Raw genomic sequence first — 24,716 nt, forward strand, 5'->3', positions numbered from 1 at the left:
TTTTTTATGTGTACCATATTTTAATTGATCTCCTACACCAGAACTCAGATCATGAATGGCTGACAGGTTATTTTTTTGGACAATCCTGATTTAAATAAGACTGGCTTGTGGTTAAATTAATATTGTTTTTTGTTTTTGTTTTTATTTTGATAGTAATTTCAGTTCAGTAAGTGCTATCACTATTTTTGTCCTTTCTAAAGATATATTTAGTAATTCATTAGTGATGCTCACATTTCTACAAAGATGGTGAATGCCATCTCAAAGCCTACTGGAGATTAGTTTTATTTAGGCTTACATGTAACTGGTTATATGAATATATAAATGCTGGCGAAATCCCTTCACTTCTCAAAACTAAGACTCACCTGTGTTTTAATTTGTTCATTAACCTGTTAAGGCAAAAACTGAAGATAACGTAGTGATGTCTACTTTATATATTTGGTCTTAACTCTACCATTTTAATTCGAATTCCCTTTATACAAAACACTGCCTTTTACTTATTGAAAGACATTTTAGTGTGGTTTATGTATACTATCAAAGAAAGAATATATAACTCTTCACATATTTATAAATGATTTGTGAGGTCAGACGCTTTTAAAAGTCAGTGTGACAAGATTTAGTAGCATGTTAAATTATACCTTTGAATTCTATATCTAAGTTAGACTAAGTTATATTTCAGGATTGTTAGGCAACTGTTCAAAACCACAGAGAAACTGAAGAACTACTGTATGTGTGTGATTGGTAATGGTGTTTTTGCCAATTTATTAGAAGGATTAAAGTAAAGGAGATAGTCCATCAGCATAGATTTGTAAATTATGCCATCGTAAAACTTAAGATGATTAAAAACCAAACGACAGATTAAAAAAAAAAGTAACTATTGTTATGCACTGTTGAAATTTATCATTTGATATTAGATTCTTAAATGGGGAGTATTATATATTGCTTTTTAAAAAGGTTTTTACCATAGGACATGTGTACTCTCTGGAGAGAGACAGAGACAGTGAGAAAGTGAGAAATCAGTCCCTGGAGGGATGGCCATGCCACAGTGCATTCTCCATTCTCCTCTCAGGAGAGAAGAACTTTAGGTATGCATACACACCTGCCCAGTGTGATCTTTAAGCAGCCAGGTCAGGGACTCAAACTGTGATCAGTCATGTGGGGGGTCTAGTGCCTTAACCCCACTCCCCCTGCTGGTCCCTGTTATGCATCATTATAATGCACTGTTGTTTTTTCCCACTTTTTTTTTCCCTAATGATATTACTTGCTGTTTGTTTTATATGTATTTTAGACTGTGGAAATGATGTTAAACAAAAAGGAAATTCAAGCAATTTTCTTATTCAAGTTCAAAATAGGTCCTAAAGCAGCAAAGACAACTCACAACATCAGCAATACATCTGGTCCAGAAACTGGTAATGAACATACAGTATAGTCAGTGTTCAAGAAGCTTTACTAAGGAGAGGGGAGGGAGCCTTGAAGATGAGGAATGTAGTGCTTGGCCATCAGAAGTTGAGAAGTGAAAGAAATCATTTAAGCTGGTCCTCTTCCAACTACACGTGAAGTTGCCAAAAATCTCAGCATTGACCATTTTACATAATTTCAGCATTTGAAGCAAATTGGAAAGGTGAAAATCTTTTTTTTTTTTTGCTATAGGGCACGTGCACTCACCAGAGAGAGAGAGAGAGAGAGGCAGAGAGACAGAAAGCGAGAAATCACCCCCCAGGGGGGATGGTCACACCGCAATCCCTTCTCCTCCATTCTCCTCTCAGGATCTTGGGCACACACGCATACGCGCCCGGTGTGAGTTTTAAGCCACCAGGTCTGGGACACGAACCACGGTCGACTATGTGGGAGTCCAGCGACATAGCCATTATACCAACTGCTGGTCCCAAGGAAAGGTGAAAATCTCAATAAAGGGATGCCTCGTGAGCTAAACAAAACAAAACAAAGAAGAATTTTGAAGTGTCATCTTCTATATCTTATGCAGCAATAATATATAATTTCTCTATCAAAATGTGATGTACAATGAAAAGTGGATTTTATATGACAACTGGCAATGACCAGTTCAGTGGTTGTACAGCAAAGCATCTCCACAGCACTTCCCAAAGCCAAACTTTCACACAAAAAAGAAGTTACTGTTTGGTGGGGTCTGACTTACCACAGCTTTCTGAATCCCTGCAAAATCATTATATCTGAAAAGTATGCTCAGCAAGTCAGTGAGATGCCCTGAAAACTGAACCACCTGCAGCCAGTATTGGTCAACAGAAAGGGCCCAATTCTTCACAACAGTGCCTAGCCATACATTGTGAGACTCAAACCAATGCTTCAAAAGTTGATTGAATAAAGTTAAAAAGTTTTGCCTCATCCACCATATTCACTTGATGTCTTGCCAACTAACTACAACTTCTTCAAACATCTCAAAAACTTTTTGCAGGAAAAATGTTTCCTTAACTATCAGGATACACAAGATGCTTTCCATGAATTCATCAAATCCCAAAGCACAGATTTTTATGCTACAGTATTAAACAAATTTCTTTCTCATTGGTAAATTTTTAAATGATTGTAATGATTCCTGTTTGGATTAATAAAGATGTGTTTGAGTCTAGTTACAATGGGCTTTTGCACCAATACAACTATCATCTTGTCACCAGGCACCATCCTTGCTTCCATCACCCCCTAACCTTAGAACTGCAAAGGATAGATGGAGTCTCAGGTATACCGCTTCATGTACCCATGACTTAAGCATAGCTGAGACCTCTCTTTCAGCCAATATGCAGACTTTCTCCTGTAACTGCTTTGTCTTTTAATTAAGATGCTAAGTCTTGGGCCAGCTAGTAATGGCTAGAATAGCTGGATCCCAAGTGGCTGACTGTGTAGTTTGAATCCTGGGCTCACTGACTTGCAAAACATGCTGAGTACACATGTGTACATGCCAAAACTCCCAAGAGAATAAAGAAGAGATTATAGTGTGGCCATTTCTCCCTATAGGATACTTTCTCTCACTCTCTCTTTCTCCCTTCCTCTCTTCCTCCCTCCCTCCCTCTCCCTCTAGCAAGTGCACATGCCACATAGCAAATTTATAAAAATACAAATTATAAGATACTCATTCTCCTTGTACTAAGATAGCAGGATGTTCCTGGCATATTTGCATGATGAATATTTAGCCCACACTGTAAAGGCAAAGGAATAGTTCAAATACCAAAACCCACAAAATAATCTCTGAGTACACTATAGGGAGAGAAGAACAGATCTGAGTAGACACTCCACTGAGGACCTGAGCACACAAAGGCAAAGATTTATGAATATTTTCACCAATTTTATTTCTCTCTTAAAATAAATCATCAGTGGGCTAAATGGAGGCCTATAGATCAGTAACTCTGGTTCTCAAGGGAGATGAGAGAGCAAAACTGCTAGGCAGAATGGGGAAGAACCCCTACAAGGAGGGTCTCATGTCAGGGTATTGCTGGCTATGATAGATATGATGGAGGCAAAGCTTAGTAAAAGTTTTGACTCTCCCAACTGTACAGTTCCTCCAGGCAGCTCTTCCTCAAATTCATGTTCGGGTAACAAGTTCCTTTCAAGTTGAGTAGGTCCTCCTTCATTGCAACGCATGCTACCACAACAACGAACAAAATAGAAACTATTTGTGCTGCTAAATTTTCTCGGGGCTTCAGCAGGCACTTCAGATGGATATACAAATGTGCAGTTGTTTGTACAGTTCTTGTAAACAAGTAGTTCACGTGGGTTCAAACCTAAAAAAGCAGCAATGAATATCAGTAATTTCATACCTTTTGCTTGTAAATATCAGAGCAAACACACCTCACATTCAACCCTATGCCACAGTGATGCCTAGAACCCTTGACCATGAGACAATACCCAAATCCCTTAAAAAGTCCAATTACTTCAAGAAAAACTTCTTTAGGAGACAATTTTCTACCGCCATCTTGATGCTGTCTCTGGCCCTCCCCAAATGGTATGATGATACCCTGACATGCAACTATACAAAAGGGTCCTGTTAATTACTGCCTTAAGAATTCTAGAGCTCTAGAAATTAAACGGTAATAGAAATCACATTGTATTTAGTCCCAGAGATCACACAGACCTTTGACAGGAGTACCTGAATTAATGTGGCCTTAAGCTGGTTTTCTGCAGTTGGTAGGGCTCCTCTAAGGTGAGCTCTTTCCTGCGTCCCTCAGCCTGTACACTGTATACTGACCTGACCGGCTCACAGATCAATATACAAATGCTCATGAGCCCTTAACACAAACTCCTATTCCAGCACAGGACTGATGAACCATCCCAACCAGGGTTCCATAACTAATGTGATTACCTTCCCTAGAGTGCTTGCCCACTGGCCTCTGGCAACCAGTGCTACTTGACCAAAGCTCCATCTGAGACCACCTTCAAGTTTACCTGGGTTAAATAGCTTGGCCTCCATCACTACTTCTGTTCCCCTGTAGTCTATCCAGGGTTACATAATACCTTATTCTGGAGCTTACAAAATTGACTTACCTGTCCAGAGCTCTGGATCTCACATCCTCAATAACATGACAAGGAAATAATGACAGAATCTGTTGTTTATTTTCCATGTAATAAGTTTACTGAAGTTCATTCAGCATTCTACAGAGAAGCACATAATCCTAAGTCGCAGGGTCAGTGGATTTCCACAAAGGGCATGCAGCCATGCAATCAGCATCCAGCTCAAGAAAGAGAGCTGAATGAAAGCCCTGAATTCCTCATTCCTCCATTCAGACCCTGAAAAGCAGCCAAGGCCAAAGACAGGAGGTGCATCAACTTCTAACTCCATATCTTAGTTTTGCCTTCTTCTGAACGTCATGAAAAGGAAATCATACAGTGTTTGCTTTTGTGTAGGGCTTCTTTTGCTCTACTTTGTGTTTATGAAATGCATCCCCATTGTTGTGTGCTGTTGTTAGTTGTTCATCCTCAGTTCTCATGTATTCCGGTGGTAAATATGCCATGATACCATAGTTCATCATTGATGTGCATTCAGGCTGTTTCTGGTGTTTATCAACTCCAAACAGTGCCACAATGAGTGTTTTTGCACTCTTGAGGTGAGCCCGTAGTCTCTTATTAGGCACCTATCAAGGAGCAGAAATACCATATTTCTGAAATGCAAACATACAGCTTTAGCAAACACTATTGAAGAGTTTTCCAGGCGGGGCTGCACTTATCTATACTCCAATGGACTGTGTACAGTTTGAAACCTACACAACTCGGTATGGCCATTTTTTGACATTTAGTCATTCCTTGCAGTACTATGTTTTTGTTTTCAGTGTTTAAACTTTATTTACTTTCCTAGGCTATTTTGTAACGTCATTTGTGCTTTTCAGAAATACAATAAAGTTATCTCTGCATCCTAGCACACAATCATTTAGGAATATTTCGGAATTTGAAAACAATGCAAATAAGGTAGCAAAGTAATATATATTAATCACATATACATAATTCTTAAGTGTTTAACTACCCTTTACCTATCTTGTAACTTTCCATTTACTTACTTATCAAAGATTATAAGTGCTGAAGTCAGAGTCCAATAGTTTTTGTTGTATGTTTAAACTGAAGGAATACTCTACAAATTTTAGGTACATAAAATACAAATCTTAAATGCACAATGTTTAAAATATGCATGTATCTTTTTACATCAGTAATCAAAAGAGAAAAAGCTGACATCAGTCTGACTTTTGCCCTTTACAGTAACCTGTTTCTTTCTGACTGGATACTTGTAAAATTTTATTTTTTTTTTAAATTTAAAAACATTACCAGGATATGTCTACTTACCACCTTCTGTCAATTTTTTTAAAAGTATTTTTATTATTCATATATTAAATCACTACACATAGATTGTGAAGAGACTTTTACCCAGCATGATAATACACCTCAGTCCAGCCCAGTTGAGACCACCATACACATTCTCATCAAATAAACCTTATCTGTGTCCCACAAGTGTCTTACCTCTCCATTCTCCCCCAAATTTCCTACACTCTTCCCTTCAAAAAAAAACTCTTTCCACTTTGTCTCTAGTATCAATGACAATTTTTAATACTTTTATGTTCTCCAGTTTTTCAGTCTCTACCACAGAGTGCAGACAGTATATGTTAAGTGGAGGCATGCAATGTCTCTCTTTCATAGCCTGACTTGTTTCATTCAGCAACAAATCTTCCATATTCGTTCACTTTCTATCAAATTCCAGGGCCTTGTTTTCTTTATGAATAGTATTCCATGGAGTACATGTGCCACAATTTTTCAATCCATTCATCTGTTAGTGGACATTTGGGTTAGTTCCATGTCTTAGCAATCATGAATAAGGCTGCAATGAATGTAGATGTACAAGCACTTTTCTGACTGAGTGCTCTCCTGTCCTTTGGGTAGATACCCAGGAGTGAAATTGCTTCTGTCAAATTTTAAAGGTACTCTGTGAGCTGTTTCTTTTTGTAGATCTAGTTGGTTCTTCAACTCTGAATTTCTGTTCAAACAGTTCCTTAATAATTGTTTCAGCTCCTTATTTTGTGTTCTGTTCTGGATAGTCTAATTATGTGTAGATTATATCTCTTGGTCTCTCCTTGTCTTTTCTTTTACAATGGTTTAGTGTACCTCTTTTTCTGCATTCTATGGGAATTTCTCTTCTTTTGCATTTACTTCAGTAATTTGACTTTGTGGTCAGTCTGCCTTGCACATTTCTGCTACCTCTCTCAGTTCCCTGAATCGTTCCAAGCACTCTGACATTACCTTCTTCATCATTGAGCACAGGTGTTTAAGTTTCTATATCACATGCTAGTCGATTCTTTCTGTATCTTCTGTTTCCCCTGTCACATCTTTTTCAGGAGGAGGCATTTTAGTTCTGTTCCTTTCTTTAGAACTGCAGTGTAACCACCTTTTCAGTGGCTCCTCTCACAAACGCAGACCAAAAATGAGGATCGCTATGTTTTTAAATTACATTTCCCACAAGGAGAATAACACTATGCCAGCCTCTTAGGATAGCAGTTAGGCACCATGCGAAGGAAGCCAGACCACACATGACTGACCACAGCAACACCAGGCACGTGTGCATGTGTCCAGGTTCCTTATGGATGGAAAGGACTGTGACATGATCAGGCCCCTGTGGGGGAAGCTTTCTCTGTCTCATGTGCATGATTGAACCTGCTAAGAAAAAAGAAAAAAGAAAAAAAAATGACACTAACATTTCTTACATTTATATCCATTCAGATTTCATTTTCTGGTAAAATTCCATCATTTGTTCAAACTTCTGTTGGACAATCTGTTTTCTTATTTATTGACTTGTGGGAAGACGTTTATTATGCATTATAAATACAAATCTTTTGCAGATACATATTTTGAGGTATATTCTCATCTGTGGCACACATCTTTCCTGTTTTATAGGTATCTTCCTAAGAGCAGAAATAGTAAAATTTAACATAATCTAGTTTATCAATTATTTTTATTAGGCTAGAATTATTTTGTTCAGTTTTTTAAATCCTTAATTAGAGTCAGGCCCATAGTGCAATAGTTAAAGAAGCTGGATCCTACACACTCAACAGCAATGTGAATCCCAGTCCCAGCGACTTGAAAATCATGCTGGGCACCTGTGTGTGCATGCTCAAAATCTCAACAAGATGGAAAAATGGAGAAGGAATTGTGGAATGACCATATTCCCTGGGGAGAAGGTGCTTTCTCCTTCTCTCGCTCTCTGGTGAGCATGCATGTTTTCTGGCAATCAAAAAATAATCTATAATTATTCAAAGGACAAAAATATAGTCTTCCACATTTCCTTCTAAAAATGTTGATTCACTGTTTACATTGGGATCTGCAAACTACCTGAAACTGCTTTTGACTATTGCAGACCCTGTGTATAAATGTCTAACATGCTCACCAATATTTAATGCAAACAAGCATCTAAAAACCTACCATACTGCAATGTCAACTGAACATTGTTTTCTAAATTCTTTTTTCTCTTCTAGTGCTGCATTTTTCAGTCCTGATACAACACTACTACACAGCCTGTATGAAAGAACTATTTAGATAATCTTGATAGTCCAGAGTACAAGTCCTCCAGCTTTTTGCTTTTTCCTCAAGGTAGCCTTGGCTATTCCTAGCCCTTGTCTGTCTGTCTTTTTTTTTTTTTTTTTTTAAGAGGTTTTTGCTTTGGAACAATGTGCACTTACCAGAGAGAAAAACAGACAGTGACAGGGAATGTGAGAAATCATCCCCCAGGAGGGATGACCATGCCTCAATCCCTTCTCCTCCATTCTCCTCCCAGATCTTGGGCACACAAGCATGCGCACATGCAAACACACACATACCCAGCATGATGTTTTTTTAATGGTGAAAAAGTGTGTATTTAGAATTAGTGAGCCAGACTCAGTTCAGACAATCCCAATTTTGTTGGCAATATCCAAAGCATCATAATCAGGAGCCAGCCACACATACGCCACCTTCTCTCCATCAGGCCTGATTAGAGTGTTGACGTTGGCCATGTCAATATCAAAGAGCTTCTTCACAGCCTGTTTGATCTGGTGCTTGTTGGCCTTGACATCCATAATGAACACAAGTGTGTTATTGTCTTCTATCTTCTTCATGGCAGACTCGGTGGTCAGGAAGAACTTGATGATGGCATACTGATCAAGTTTGTTTATCCTGGAGGCGCTCTTCCAAGGATATTTGGGCTGCCTCGGCAGTCACAGAGTCTTGGGTCTCTGAAAGGGGAGTGATGTATGGATTTTTTTTTTTGTGGTTCTGTGTGCCTTTCAGCATTGCCTCTCATTAGAAACAATGCAAGGGAACCAGCAGTTAGCGTAATGGCTATGTCGCTGGACTCCCACGTAAAAAAAAAAAGATTATGGAAACGCGTGTCCTCATTGTCACTGGCTTCCATGAATCTTTTGATTTCAGTCTTTATTTCTTCAGTAGTTGTGGAGTCATTTAGGAGGTTATTTAGTTTCCATGTATTTGAGTATTTTTGAGGATTTCTCTTGAAATTAATCTCAAGTTTAATTCCATCATGATCAGAGAAGATGCTGGATATAGTTTCTATGCCTTTGAATCTGTAGAGGTTTGCCTTGTGCCCTATCATGTGGTCAATCTTCAACAAGGTTCCATGTGGGGGTGAGAAAAAAGTGTATTTCATGGCTTTTAGATGGAAAGTTCTACAGATGTCTGTTAAGTCCATCTGACTTACAGTATCATTTAGATCCTTTATCTCTTCACCTATTTTTTTGTCTAGATGACCTGTCCAGAGGGGACAGTGTGGTGTTGAAGTCTCCAACAATTAGTGTGTTGCAGTCTATCTCCCCTTTTAGATCTAACAGTTCTTTCCTTCACATATTTGGGTGCTCCTGTGTTAGGTGCATAGATATTTATAAGTGTTATATCTTCTTGATTGATTGACCCTTTTACTACAATACACTGCCCTTCTTTGTCTCTTTGAACCGTTTTTGTTTTAAAGCCTATTTTGTCAGAAATTAGTATCGTGACTCCAGCTCATTTTTGGTTCCCATTTACATGGAAAACCTTTTTCCAACCCTTCACTTTCAGTCTATGTCTTTATCCATAAGGTGGGCTTCCTGTAGGCAACAGATAGAGGTTTTCTTTTTCTTTTTTTTTTTAAATCCATTCAGTCAGTGTCTCTTGATCAGAGAATTTAATCCATTCACATTCAATGTTATTATTGATGTTACCAGACCTGTCCCGATGTTTAAGTTGGCCACTGTCTTGGTTGCCTTTTATTCCTTTGTTTCTGGCTGTTCATTCTTTAGTTTTCCTTGAACAGTACTTTCTTCAGGTTTTCTTGAAGAGCTGGTCAGATGTTGACAAATTCTTTCAGGTTTTGTTTGAGAAAAATTTAATCTTTTTTCCCATATGAAGGGTAATCTTGCAGGATATAATAATCTTGGTTGAAACTGTTTCTCTCTTAACACTTTCAATACATCTTCCCAACTCTTTCCTTGCTTGAATTGTTTCCGTTGAGAAGTCCAGTGTTAGCCTGATGCGATGACCTTTGTAAGCCACTTGTCATTTCTCTCTTGCCAGTTTTAGTATCCTGTCTTTATCTGTGGTCTTGGTCAGTCTGGCTAAGACGTGCCTTGAAGAAGATCTTCCTGGATTGATTCTATTTGGGGTTCTTTGTATTTCTTGGGTCTGGATGTTTGAGTGCCTCTCTACATTTGGGAAGTTTTCTTCCAGAATTTCATGGAATAGATTTTCCATGCCCTTATTAGTTTCTTCTCCTTCTGGGATACCAATTATTCAGATGTTAGGGTGTCTAATGGAATTGAGTATTTCTCGTATATTATCCTTGTGTTTTTTTATTTTCTCTGTCTTTTTGGTAGTTTTCTCTAGGTCAGAGGTTTTATCTTCTATGTCAGAGATTCGATCTTCAGCATGGTCTAATTGACTTTTAATATTTTTGAGAGATATTTTTATTTCCTGTATTATAGATTTCATCTCCTATAGTTACATCTGATTCTTTCTTAGCATGTCCACTTCTTCTTTCATATCATGGAAGGATTTCCTCATCTACTGTAGTTCGTTGTTTCTTTTCTGTTCCAACTCATAGAATATGGTCACCATGAATGTTCTACCATTTCAGTACTGAAATCTTGTACAAATCTAGTTATATTTCTTTCTAGGTATCTATTTCTGGTGTTAAAAATAATATTTTTGAGAGGTTTTTGCTATAGGACATGTGCACTTGCCAGAAAGACAGAGACAGAGAGACAGAAAGTGAGAAATCACCCGCCAGGGGGGATGGACACGCCACAATCCCTTCTCCTCCATTCTCCTCTCAGGATCTTGGGCACACATGCATGTGCATTTGCCCAGCTTGAGTTTAAGTCACCGGGTCAGGTACTTGAACCATGACCGACTACATGGGAGTCCAATGACATAGCCATTATGCCAACTGCTGATCCTCCAAAATAATATTTGTTTTGTAAGTTTAATTTCTAATTATTTTTTGCTGTATGGGAAGATAATTGATTTTTTTTTTATTAATTCACTTTACACCATCACAACACACAAATGAATTTGGGAAGATAATTGATTTTTAAACACTTACTTTGTATCCAGGGCCATTGCTAAAGTCACCTTTTATTTGAAAAATTTGTCTTTAGTAAATAATAGTAGCATAGCTCCTTTCTGTCCAGCCCCTATGTATTTTTTAATTATTTATTATTATTTTAACTCACCAGAGACAGAGACAGAGAAAGTAAGAAAGCAAGCCAACAGATCCTGGACTCAAACCATGGTAGGCCATGTAGGAGTCCAATGCCTTAGCCACCACATCGCCTGCTGGCCCCATTCCTAAGTATTTTAATTCTTCCTCTTGTCTAACTGAACTAAGAACTCCAGCTCCACTGGGAACAGAGATGGTGATAAGAGGCACCTTAGTTCATTTTCCTACCTTAAGGGGAAAATCTCTGAAACATCATCATATTATCATTCCTGAGATGAAATTTCTTTTGTGCTATTTCCCTCTGAAAGGATTTATTGTTTAATGTCGAAAGTTTTGGTATCTACAATCATGTTTAGGTGCTATTTCTCTAATTCTTTGCTAATATGCTTAAAGTTTTTATTTTTTTTTTACACTCAATCACTGTATATCATTACAGCATACAAAATGAATTTTCCCTTCATAAATATACTATATGTTAGTCCATTTAAAGATATTATCATATACATTATTATCAACAGATAATTTCCCATTTTGTGTTCCTTAAATGTTTTATTTTCCCTCTTGATTCCCTCCTTCTCACTCTCCCCTATTTCCCACTTTCCACCCACACTGTCTCTAGTATCCACACTCTCCATGCTTTTATACCTTTCTATCTTTCACTTTCTGCCATAGAGTGTGTACATTTGGTAAACATTGAGTGGGAGCATACAATGCCTCTCTTTCATTAATCTGGCTTGCTTTGTTTAGCAATAAATCCTTCATATTCATCCACTTTCAGGATCTCCTTGTCTTTTTTATGGCTGAGTAGTATTCCATAGCGTATACATGACACACTTTTTCAATCCATTCATCTGCTTGTGGACATTTGGGTTGGTTCCATGTCTTAGCAATAATGAATAGTGAATAACGTCACAATAAACATAGATGTGCAAGAGGTTTTCCAGAGGAGTGTATGCCCATCTTTTAGATAGATATCCTATGGCAGTTCTCTTTGTAGGTCTTTGAGAAACCTCAATATTGCCCCCCACAAGTACTAATTTACTTTTCCACCAACAGTGCAGAAGAGTTCTCTTTTCACCACAGCCTTGCCAGCACTTATCATTCTTTATGTTTTTAATCTTAGTCATTCTGACTGGGATTGCATGGTATGTCACTGTGGTTTTGATTGACATCTCCCTTATGATAATGGATGTTGAGCATTTTTCTTATGCTTTTTGGCTGTACATCTTCCTTAGAAAGCTGTTAAGCTCATTTGCCCATCCTTTAATTGGATTGATTTTTTTTTGGGGGGGGGGAATAAAGTTAGCTGCTTGAGTTCATTTCCTTATCTGAGGCATAGCTTGCAAATATATTCTCCAATTCAAAGTGTTGTTGATCTACTATAATTATTATTTATTTTGCTGTGCAGAAGCTTTTAATCTGATGTAATCCCACTTGTCTATTTTGGGGATTACTGCCTGCACTTTGGGGGTCTTATTTAAGAAGTTTTTGCCTACTTAATCCTACCCAAATTAATCTATATATTAAAAGCAATCATAAAATTCGTCTGGAATAATAAAAGACCCCCGTATTGCCAAATCAATTCTACGCAAGAAGAGTAGAGTGGGTGGAATCTCACTCCCTGACCCAAAAATATACTACAAAGCTGTGATAATCAAAACAGCATGGTACTGGCACAGAAACAGACACGTGAACAAATGGAACAGAATAGAGTCCCCAGAAATAAATTCCCAAACATACAGTCAACTGATTTTTGACAAGGGGTACCAGTCAATCCAGTGGGAAAAGGGAAACCTCTCTAGAAAATGGTGCTGGAAAAACTGGGTATCCACCTGCACAAAGATGAATCTGAACCTCTGTCACCATTAACAAAAATCAACTCAAAGTGGATCAAAAATCTAAATCTAAGACTGCAAATGATAAAACTACTGGTGGAAAACACTGGGGAAACTCTGGGAGACGTTGGGGTAGGCCAAGACTTCTTAAGTAAGACTCCAAAGCACAGGCAATAATCCCCAAAATAGACAAGTGGGATTACATCAGATTAAGAAGTTTCTGTACAGCAAAGGACACCATCATTAGCGTGAATTGACAACCCTCGGAATGGAAGGGAATTTTTGTTAAATGTGCCTCAGATAAGGGACTGATAACCAAAATACACAGGGAACTCAAGCGGCTTACCTGGAAAAAAAAATTAACCCAGTTAAAAGATTACAAATGTAAATTGGTCCAGCCACTGTGGAGAACAATATGGAGGGTCCTCAAAGAGCTTCAAATAGAACTACCATATGATCCAGCAATTCCACTCCAGGGTATCTACCCAAAAGACAGAAGAATGCTCAATGGGAAAAGCACTTGCACATCCATATGCATTGCAGCCTTATTCACGACTGCTAAGACACGGAACCAACCCAAATGTTCACAAACGAATTAATGGATTGGAAAAGTGTTGCACATATATTCCACGGAATACTATTCAGCCATAAAAAAACAACAAGGCCCTGGAATTTGATAGAAAGTGGACAAATATGGAAGATCTGTTGCTGAGTGAAGCAAGTCAGGCTATGAAAAAGAGACATTGTATGTCTCCCCTTAACATATACTGACTGTCAGCACTCTATGACAGAGACTGAAAGACTGGAGGAAATACAAGCATTAAAAATTGTTAGGAACTCTAGAGCCAAAGTGGAAAGAATGGGGGAGGGTAAGAACGTAGGATAGGAAATTTGAGGGGAAAAATGGAGAGGTAAGGCATTTGTGGGATGCAGATATAGTTTATTATTTGTTGATGAGGAAGTGCCTGTGTTCTCAACTGGGCTGGACTGAGGAGTGCGTCACGCTGGTTAAAGTCTCTTTACAATCTAAACTATGTATTGTGATTAAGTGTGTAAATAATAATTACAAATAATAAAAAAATATTGAAGAAAGAAGTCTTTGCCTACTTTGATGTTTCCAAGAGTTTCTCCTGTTTTCCACCACTAGTGTTATACTTTGAGGTCTTAGGTTTAAATCTTTTATCCACTTTGAGTTTTGGTAGTGGTGAGACAGGGTCCAGTTTCATCTTTCTGTGGATGGATACCCAGTTTTTCCAACATCATTTGCTAACGAGATTTTCTTTTCCGCACTGGATTGTCTAGTGCCCTTTGTTAAAAATCAGTTGGCTATGTTTTGAGGTTTATTTCTAGAGTTTCTGTTCCATTGATCTACATGCCTGCTTTTGTACCAGTACCATGCTGTTTTGATTATCACAGCTTTGTAATATATTAGGGGGTCAGGGATGTCTGAGATGTCTCCTACACCACTCTTCTTGCCCAGTATTGCTTTGGCAATATAAAGTCTTTTATAATACTATGTTTTTTCTAAACCTGTGAAGAATATCTGGCAATTTTATCAAAATTGCACTAGATTTGTAGATTAATTTGGGTAGAACTGACATTTTTGTTATATTCATTCTTCCAATCCGGAAACATGAAATGTCTTTAAATTTTTTGTCATTTTCAACTTTTTAAATTTGTTTAGTTTTTCATAGTTTCCCTTTTAGAGGTCTTTGATGCTTTGGTTAGGTTTATTCCTTGATATCTTACACTTTTTTGGCTATTGAAAATGGGAATGTTTTCTTCACTTCTACCTATGTCTGTTCATTGTTTGGGTAAAGAAATATTGGGAACCAGCAGTTAGCGTAATGGCTATGTCGCTGGACTCCCACGTAGTTGACCGCGGTTCGTGTCCCAGACCCAGTGGCTTAAAACTCATGCTGGGCTCATGTGCGTGCGTGCCCAAGATCCCGAGAGGAGAATGGAGGAGAAGGGATTGCAGCGTGACCATCCCCCCTGGGGGGTGATTTCTTGCTTTCTGTCTCTATGTCTCTCTCTGTCTGTCTGGCGAGCACATGTGCCCTATAGCGAAAACCTCTCCTAAAAAAAAAAAAAGAAATATAGATTTTTACATGTTGATTTTGTATCCTGTCACTTTACTATATTAATCTGTCACTTCCAGGAGGTTTTTTTTTTGGTGTGAATTCTTTTGAGTTTTCTAATAATCATGTCATTGACAAATACAACCAATTTAATTTTTTTTCTCTAGATTTAAACAGAAACAAATAAAGGATAAACAAACTATTCAGAAAATAAATGAAACCACAAGCTTGGGTTCTTTGAGAAGGTAAACAAAAATGACATACTGTTAGACTAATTAAGAAGTGGGGGGACCAGCAGTTAGCGTAATGGCTATGTTGCTGGACTCCCATGTAATTGACTGCAGTTTGCGTCCCGGACCTGGTGGCTTAAACGCATGCCAGGCGCCTGTGCATGTGTGCCCAAGATCCTGAGAGGAGAATGGAGGAGAAGGGATTGTGGTGTGGCCATCTCCCCTGGGGGGGTGATTTTTCGCTTTCTGTCTCTCTGTCTGTCTCTGTCTGGCGAGTGCACACGCCCTATAGCAAAAACCTCTCAAAAAATAAATAAATAAATACGGACCTGGTGGCTTAGAACTCACGCCGGGTACGTGTGCGTGCATGCCCAAGATCCTGAGAGAAGAATGGAGGAGATGGGATTGTGGCGTGACCATCCCCCCTGGGGGGGTGATTTCTCATTTTCTGTCTCTCTGTCTCTCTCTGTCTGGCTGGCGAGCGCATGCGCCCTATAGAGAAAACCTCTCAAAAAAAAAAATAAATAAATAAAATAAAAATAAGTGAGAAAGAAACCAGATAAATTAGCAATGAAACAGGCAATATTACAAAAGACATAACATAAATACAAAAGATCATGAGAGAACAAGATAAATGATTATATGCCAACAAATAAGAAAACCTGGATGAGATGGACAGATTTCTGGATACATACAATCTACTAAGACTGAATCAAGATATAGAAAGCCTGAATATATCAGTAACAAGCAATGAGACTGAATCAGTATTAAACAGTCTCCCAGAAAAGAAAAGCCTAGGTCCTGATTGCTTCACTTCTGAATTCTACAAAACTTTTAAAGAACTAACCCCCATTCTACTCAAACTATTACTAATGAACAAAAAGAAAGGAACCCACCCAAATTCAGTTTATGAAGCGTCTACCACCCTTACCTTCCAAAGAGACAAAAGACATAAAAAAAGGAAAACTACAGACCAATGCCTTTGATATAGAAGCAAAAATTCTCAACAAGATACTAGCAATTGTACCCAAGAACACATTGAAAAGATTATACACCAGGCCCAGCCTGCTCAAGTCTCCACTGCCGCTATAGGCCCACTGAAAACAAAGATCTGACTGCAACCATGAGCAGCAATGAGTGATTCAAGTGTGGATGCTCTGGTCACTGGGCCCAGGAGTACCCTACTGGTGGAGGTCATGGCCGTGGAATGAGAAGCTGGGGCAGAAGTGTCCAGTTTGTTTCCTCATCTCTTCCAGACACCTGTTACTGCTGTGGTGAGTCTGATCATTTTGACAAGTATTGTGATCTTCAGGAGGGTGCCTGCTGTAACTGCAGTAAAAGAGGACACATTGCCAAGGACTGCAAGGTGCCCAAGAGAGAGTGAGACCAGTGCTGCTACAACTGTGGCAAATCAGGCAACTGCGACCACACAGTGGAGAATTTGGACATATTAAAAAAGACTGCAGCACAGTGAAGTGCTACAGGTGTGATGGGACTGGTCATGTAGTGATCAACTGCAAGAAGATGAGTGAAGTCAACTCTTAACTGCCGTGGCAAGTCAGGGCATCTTGTATGGGAATGCACAATTATGTTCCTTTGTTGCCCCTCCTTTTTCTGGCTGATGGTTGTGTTATTGTCTCTGAATCCCCTTCATTGGCCAAATGTTGGCAAATAAGGGCTACTCCCAGGCCAGTGAGCTTTATTTGCCATGTGAAAGGAGGAAAGGGGTGGAAAAAACTGACTTTCTCCATTTAACTACAAAAAATGTTTATGTTTAGTTTGGTAGAAGTGTTACAAATAATGCTTGGTTAAAGAACGCCCTATCCTGCCACTGGTGAATAGGGATTGATGAATGGAAAGAGTTGAGTCAGACCAGTAAACCCATTATGGGGTTCTTGAATATGTTTCCAGGTAGGAGGTTAAACCAATTCTGGAAATGTCTATGAACTTCTATAAATAACTTTAATTTTAGCATAATGATGGCCTTGGATTGTCTGACCTCAGTAGCTATTAAATAACTTAAAATAACATCTGTATCAGGCCCTATATGGAACATACAGTTGAGTGGGAGTAAACAAACAAAATAAGACAAGTGCATGTTCATGGTCTGCAAGAGAAATCAGGATAAAAGCCTAAACAGAAACAGCTTGACTCCAGCATTGATGCTGGACATACAGATGGTGGTGGTAAAGGTTCAGCAAAGACAAAATCTAAAACACAGAGTAATTGATGCTCAGAGTTAGTAGAATTTGGGGCTATTCAGGAATTACAGAGAAATGCATTTTCACATAAATCAAGATGTTATTTTTATAACTTAGACAACTGTGTTTCATTTGCTGTAATCAGTTTTTAAAGGTCAGATGGAAAAAGCAACTGAAGTCCTAGAAAATAAAAACGTAATTTTAAACTATTCCAATAAAGCTGGAAAAGGAAGGGGAGTTTAAAAAAAAAAAAAAAAAGACTAGACACCACAACCAGGTAGGCTTTATTCCAGGGAGCCAAGGGTGGTTCAACATACATGAAACCATAAATATAATATACCATATTAACATAAAGAAAGAAAAAAAATGATCATATCAATTGATGCAGAAATGCAAAGCATTTGATGAAATATAATATCCCTTCATGATTAAGACTCTCAGGAAAATCAGCACAGACGGGACATTTCTTAACACAATAGAAGTCATGTATGAAAAAGTCATAGCGAACATCATAAAAATAGAACAAGATAAGGCTGCCCACTTTCTCCACTCCTTTTCAGTGTAGTGTTTTAAGTCCTAGCCAATGCAGTCAGAGGAAAATAAAATACGCTGAATTTAACAGTGGATTGCAAACTGTAAACCACATTATAATTCTTATGACTGAATCCTTCAGGTAACGGCTTATGGGGGGGGTGTGTATGCATGTATGTATAAGTGAACTTTTTGTTTTTAAAAAAGTTTTAGGTTTTTAGAAAAATTTCAAAGATCCCCGAGTTCCTACATACCCTGTACCCAGTCCCTGTCCTGTCTCATATCACATTGCTATGGCATTTGTCTCAACTAATGGACAAATACTGACAAATTCTTATTAACTTTATATGTTATTCCTATTTGGTTCATTTTCCTTCTATTCTTTTTTCTTTTCTTTTCTATTCATGCCATCCAAGATACTGAATGGCATGTGTTGCCTCTCTCTCGCGCTTACACACACACACACACACACACACACACACACACACACACATAATCTCAGGATATTATAAGTTAATAGTATTTTTTCATAGTCATAAGAGAGGGTGGCCTGTAATTTCCTTTCTTGCAATCGCTCTTCTGGATTTTGATATTAGGACTATGCTGCCGTGATGAATGTATGAAACACTTCCTCCTTGCTTATTACCTGGAAGAATTTGTGTAAGATTGGTACTATTTTCCCCATAAATATTTGGAAGAATTTACCCATGAAGGAATCTGTGTCTAGAGATTTCTTGGTGGGAAATTTTTAGTAAAGGATTCAATTTCATTAACAGGACATTTCATCTTTAAAATTTCATAATGGGTCAGATACTGTTGTGTTCTTCAAGTTCTTTCTCATTTCATCAGGAATTTCAGATTTTACCTATTCATAAGAACCTCTTATATGATGCCTTTTTCCATCTCTGACAGGAAATGTGAATTTTCTCTCTCTCTTATCAGGTTTTCCCAGTACTATGAATTTTTCCAAAGAACCAACTACCAGTTTTGTTACTTTTCTTTTTCTTTTAAGATTTTGCTAGCGAGCATGTGCAGTTGTCAGAGAGAAAGAGAAAGAAAGAACCTACTCAGGGAATCTACCCCACGCTGCAATCCCTTTCCCATTCTCTCAGGAGTTGGGGCATGCATGCACACATGCCCTGCATGATTTCCCCACTAGGTCCGGGACTTGAACCACAAAGCTGGCCATGTGAAATCCAGAACATTAACCTCTATGCCATCTGTTGGCCACACTGATTTTGTTAAAAATACACATACACACACACATAGATGAATGAATTGAAAAAATGTGGCTCATGTGCCCTATGGATTACTCAATTTAAAAAAAAATGAGATCCTGACATTTGATAAAAAGCAGACAAATATTAAAGTGGAAGATTTAATGCTAAGTGAAATAAGCTAGAGTATGAAAGAGGCACTGTATGTCCCCACTTCATATATACCAAATGTCTGCATTCTATGGCAGAATCTAAAAGATGGGAGGTGTAATAGCAGGGAAGGCAACTACAGATACTAGAGACAGTAGAGGAGAGGGTGGGTAATAGGGGATAGGAGGGAAAGAATCAGGGAAAAGACAAAACATTTAATACATACAAAAATGAAAAGTTATCTGTTGATGGTAATATATATGATTATGCCTTTGACTTGACAAATATTAACTTTATTCCTCCTGGAAAAAAACACGGTGTACACTGTAAAGATGTACAGTGATAACTATAACTTTAAAAGAGAGAGAGAGAGAGAGAGAGAGACACCAGCAGTTAGCATAATGGCTATGTCACTGGACTCCCATATAGTCGACCATGGTTCGAGTCCTGGACCTGGTGGCTTAAACTCACGCCGGGCGCATGTGCGTGCATGCCCAAGATCCCAAGGGGAGAATGGAGGAGAAGGGATTGCAGCATGGCCATCCCCACTGGGGGTGGGGTGGGGTGATTTCCCGCTTTCTGTCTCTTTGTCTCCCTCTGTCTTCCTGGCAAGATCATGCACCTTATAGCAAAAACCACTCCAAAAAAAGAAAAAAAAAGGAAAGATAGTAGAAAGAGAAGATGTTCCAATGAGAGGGAAAATACATACAAAAGGGAGAATAGTTGAGCTAGGACCAAAATAGTTATATATATATATATTTCATTTTTACTTAATTTTATTAATCCATTCACTTATTTTTAAATATTTATTTAACTTTATTACTATTATTATTTGTTTTATTTGACCAGAGAAAGAAAGAGGGAGAGAGAGAGAGAAGGAAGGTGAGAAAGAGCCTCCAGGTCCAGGACTCAAACCGTGGTTGGCCATGTGAGAGTCCAGCACCTTGAGAGAGAGAGAGAGAGAGAGAGAGAAGGAGGGAGGGAGGGAGGGAGGGAGGGGAAGCGAGAAAGCAAGCCACCAAGTCTGAGACTCAAACCATGGTCAGCCATGTGGGAATGTCCAGCGCCTAACCACCACACCACCTGCTGGTACCCTAGTTATTATTTTTTTTATACAGAAATTAAAGAAAAAAAAAGTTTGCTATTAAAGAGAGGTTTTGCTTTAGGTCTTGTGTACTCACTAAAAAGAGACACAGAGACAGTGAGAAACACCCCCCCCCCAGGGAGATGGCCACCCTGAAATATCCCTTTTTCATCCTCCTTCTGGAATCTTGGGCATGCATGCACACATGCCTGGTGTAAATTTCAAGACACTAGGTCTGGGACTTGAACTGCGATCAGTCATGGTGATTCCAGCAATGTAATCACTACTCTATCTGCTGGCCCCAAGATATATTCTTTTTTATTTTTTTAAGAGGCAAATTTTTGCAATAAGGCACATGCCCTCACTGGAGAGGCAGAAAGCGAGAAATCACCCTCCAGGAGGGATGACCACGCCACAGTCTCTTTTCCTCCAGTCTCCTCTTGGGATCTTGGGCATGCACGCACATGCACCTGGTTTGAGTTTAAGTCACAAAGGTCCAGGACTCAAACTGCGGTCAACCACATGGGAGTCCAGCAAGATAACCATTATGCCATCTGCTGGTCCCAATATATATTTCTAAAAAAACATAAAAGGATGTTTTCATCTAAAACTACTGGGTCATCAGAGAAGTCATGACGTATTTTTCTGTTTTCTTATGCAAAAATGCATCATGACTTTTCTGAAGACAGAATACATGATACAAAAATAAATTATCTGTCAAAAACCAAAATATTTCCAATAAATAACTGACACTGAATAAGTCCTTTGAAAACATTTTATGTGCAGATATTTGCATTAATGTTTTCAGATTTCGGAAGCACTGTTTGAAAGAAGAAAGACTCCTGCGTTTTATGACATGGGAAAGAAATTTTTCCATAATAAATTCTGTATTTCCAATGTGTTTCATATGATGAAAAGTAGTGTTTTAAATGACCTTAAAAAAGGGGGAGGCAGAGAGAACCAGCAGTTGGTGTAATGGCTATGTCGCTGGACTCCCATGTAGTTGACTGCGGTTCGAGTCCTGGACTGGTGGCTTAAACTCACGCCGGGTGTGTGTGCATGTATGCTCAAGATCCCAAGAGGAGAATGGAGAAGGGATTGCAGTATGGACATCTCCCCTGGGGGGTGGTTTCTCACTTTCTGTCTCTATCTCTCTGGTGAGTGCACACACACTATAGCAAAAAATTTCTCTTAAAAAAAATTTTAAAGGGACCAGCAATTACTGTAATGGCTATGTCACTGGACTCCTACGTAGTCGACTGCAGTTCGCGTCCCGGACCCGATGGCTTAAAACTCACACCAGGTGGAGAACCAGCAGTTGGCGTAATGGCTATGTCGCTGGACTCCCACGTAGTTGACCGCGGTTCATGTCCTGGACCCGGTGGCTTAAAACTCATGCTGGGCACGTGTGTGTGTGCCCAAGATCCTGAGAGGAGAATGGAGGAGAAGGGATTGCTGCGTGACCATCCCCCCTGGGAGGTGATTTCTTGCTTTCTGTCTCTCTGTCTCTCTCTGTCTGGTGAGCACACGCGCCCTATAGCGAAAACCTCTCAAAAAAAACAAAGCAAAACAAAACAAAACAAAAACAAAGAAAAACTTACACCAGGCACATGTGTGCGTGCCCAAGATCCCAAGAGGAGAATGGAGGAGAAGGGACTATGGTGTGGTCATCCCCACGGTGGGTAATTTCTCACTTTCTGTCGGTCTGGTGAGCGCACAGGCCCTATAGCAAAATAATAAATAAATAGACAGATAGATAGACAGACAGATAAATGATATTACTGTGCGGCTGGACGTGTGGTTCACAGGTTTTCCCTCCCAGTCTGCAGCCTACATTCCAACCCTCTTCAGAGTCAATCACTGTAAAGAAGACTGAACTGGTGAGGTTTAAAGTTACCAAGTTTGCTTTTCATGGTCATTCTTCGGAGTCAAGTCTAACACTCTGCCTGGCCCTAGATTCTGAAGACTTTCTCTTATGTGGTTTTTCCCTAAAACTTTGAAAGTCTCCCCTTTACATTTAAGCACCTCATACGTTTGAGTTAAGTTCTGGATAAGGTTTGAAGTCAAGGTTCATTTTTGCCTATGGCTGTTGAAGAGGCTACCATTCCTCTATGATAGTTTTGCACCTTTTCCAAAAATCAGTTAGGCGTGTTTGTGTGGGGCTGATCCTGGGTTCTCTGCTATGTTCCATATGTCTATGTGTCTGTCCCTCTGACGAACATCTCACCAACACTGGGTGTGGGTGGAAGCTCAGCCTCTGACATTGAAATGTCTTCACAGAGGCCTTTTGCTACCACCCTGCATGACACCAAAAGCAGTGATTATTCTGACAGAAAAATGCTCAACAATCCTGGCATTCCCACAGTTTTGGCAAAGGCTCTTATAGATTATCTGTCCCAGTATCCAGCAGGTTCAGTGGGGAAGACAGACCCTGAAGCAGTTTGCTTGACTATTTAGGTTCTATGGCTTCCACATCTGTGGGAGAACCTAAGGGAAGGAAGCAAATCCAAGAAGCTGAAGGTCATGGGGACAGTTGGGAGCAGGGTCTGCATGGAGCTCAGGTCACAAGGAAAAGTCCAGCGTGGCTAGAAAACGGCAGAAGGCACGCACCACATTCTCCCAGCAAGGCTGTCCAAAGGGTCTCTTGCTGAGATGTTTAAATTGCTCCATCAGAGCACCTCTCACATGTGCAGCCTGGAACCAAGCACATGTGGGGGCCTCAGGAACTACTGCCATCAAAAAATTCAGCAGTAGAGGGAACCAGCAGTTAGCGTAATGGCTATGTCGCTGGACTCCCACGTAGTCGACCGTGGTTCGCGTCCCGGACCCGGTCGCTTAAAACTCACGCTGGGCGCGTGTGCGTGCGTGCCCAAGATCCTGAGAGGAGAATGGAGAAGGGATTGCGGCGTGACCATCCCCCCTGGGGGGTGATTTCTCGCTTTCTGTCTCTATGTCTCTCTCTGTCTGTCTGGCGAGCGCACGCGCCCTATAGCAAAAACCTCTGCAAAAAAAAAAAAAAAAATTCAGCAGTAGAGATGTAATGGGTATGAAAGATAACAGTGAGAACAGATTGGAGTCTACTAGTGTCTACCTATGCATTATAGTGTAATGGTCTCTGGGTCAACTCAACCCTGTAAATCTCACTAGACTTTCTCTGTGCCAACTATAACCCAGAACCACATGGGGTGGAGATTCATGGAAAAAGTGTTCCTTCCCAGCTTTCCTCAGGAGCAGTAACCCCATAAATGTCCCTCAATGGGGGCCTTTTTGTGGGAAATGAGACCAGATTCTCAGCTACCCAGATAGCTTCCAAATGAGCAGGGGCTCTCAGAGGAACCACAGGTGGGACACTAAAGGGAGGTAAGAAGAGGATGTCCTTATACAGAGCTGGGAACATGATCTGTGAAGCAGCAGACATGATCCTAGACACGGGAGAGCAAGGGCTAGAAGGAAGGTACTGAGCAAGGCCTTGGGTTCCCGAGAAGGCCAGAGCCTATCTGCCTGGACCTGTGCAGCCTGCTCCCACCCTGTTTGCTCGAGAGGTCAGTGGGCCTCTGGCGTTCCGTCTTCTTCAGCTTAGGGCCCTGGGGAGAGGGACACTTCTCACATCACTGGAGGACTCTGAGTTAGAAGTGAGTGCATCTTAGAAGGCCTGGTTCTGCCCCAAACTTGCCCTTGGCTTTGCCATCTGTGTGTGGTGGGCACAGCCCTGAGAGGTTCAGAATGCACTCCCTGCTTTCACCCCTCTAACCAGGCGGCCTCCTCCAATGACTAGACATCAAGCGGCTGTTGAGGACTCACCCAGGCTGCATGGGAGTGTCTATACACGTGACCAGGGGCTGACGGGTGAAAAAACCTTGAGACCTAGCACTGCTCTAGCCCCTGGTGACATGTTGGCTCATGACACTACCTTGCAGAATAGCTGGCTCTGTGAGTGCACTGTTCCCTGTCAGAAGCGGCATCTGGAGGCTGTGTACACACTCTCAGGACAGGGAGCCATCAAGGCAGGGGAGTAACAGGGCTGGGGCAGAGAGAAAAATGACTGGCTTTCCCCAAAACTGCTCAGGTCGGGTGACCAACCCACAGCGTGCGAACGTGAGCTACTTACGGATGGAGATGGTCAGACAGCGCCGGATTTCGAAAGGACACTCCCTGATGTTTGCACAGTTGAAGTCGTTTACGACTGCACAGTCATGGCATCTCAG

At 40.0% G+C, this 24,716-nt stretch overlaps 2 protein-coding genes and 1 pseudogene across 2 annotated transcripts in view; all 3 read left to right on the top strand.

Annotated features, from left to right (window-relative positions):
- LOC106735223 (cytochrome c-like) overlaps window positions 1-16,420 on the top strand; it is an 18,222-nt gene extending 1,802 nt beyond the window's left edge. The window contains exon 2 of the mRNA XM_014589149.1: window positions 16,269-16,420. Coding sequence (XP_014444635.1) covers window positions 16,269-16,420 — 152 coding nt within the window. The remainder of the gene's footprint in view (window positions 1-16,268) is intronic.
- Window positions 1-24,716, top strand: part of LY6K (lymphocyte antigen 6 family member K) — a 77,043-nt gene that overhangs the window by 46,522 nt on the left and 5,805 nt on the right. The window lies entirely within an intron of this gene.
- On the top strand, window positions 16,452-24,527 carry LOC102493397 (cellular nucleic acid-binding protein pseudogene; annotated as a pseudogene).

Source organism: Tupaia chinensis, unplaced genomic scaffold (assembly GCF_000334495.1).
Source record: "Tupaia chinensis unplaced genomic scaffold, TupChi_1.0 Scaffold000335_1, whole genome shotgun sequence".
Classification (NCBI taxonomy): Eukaryota; Metazoa; Chordata; class Mammalia; order Scandentia; family Tupaiidae; genus Tupaia; species Tupaia belangeri.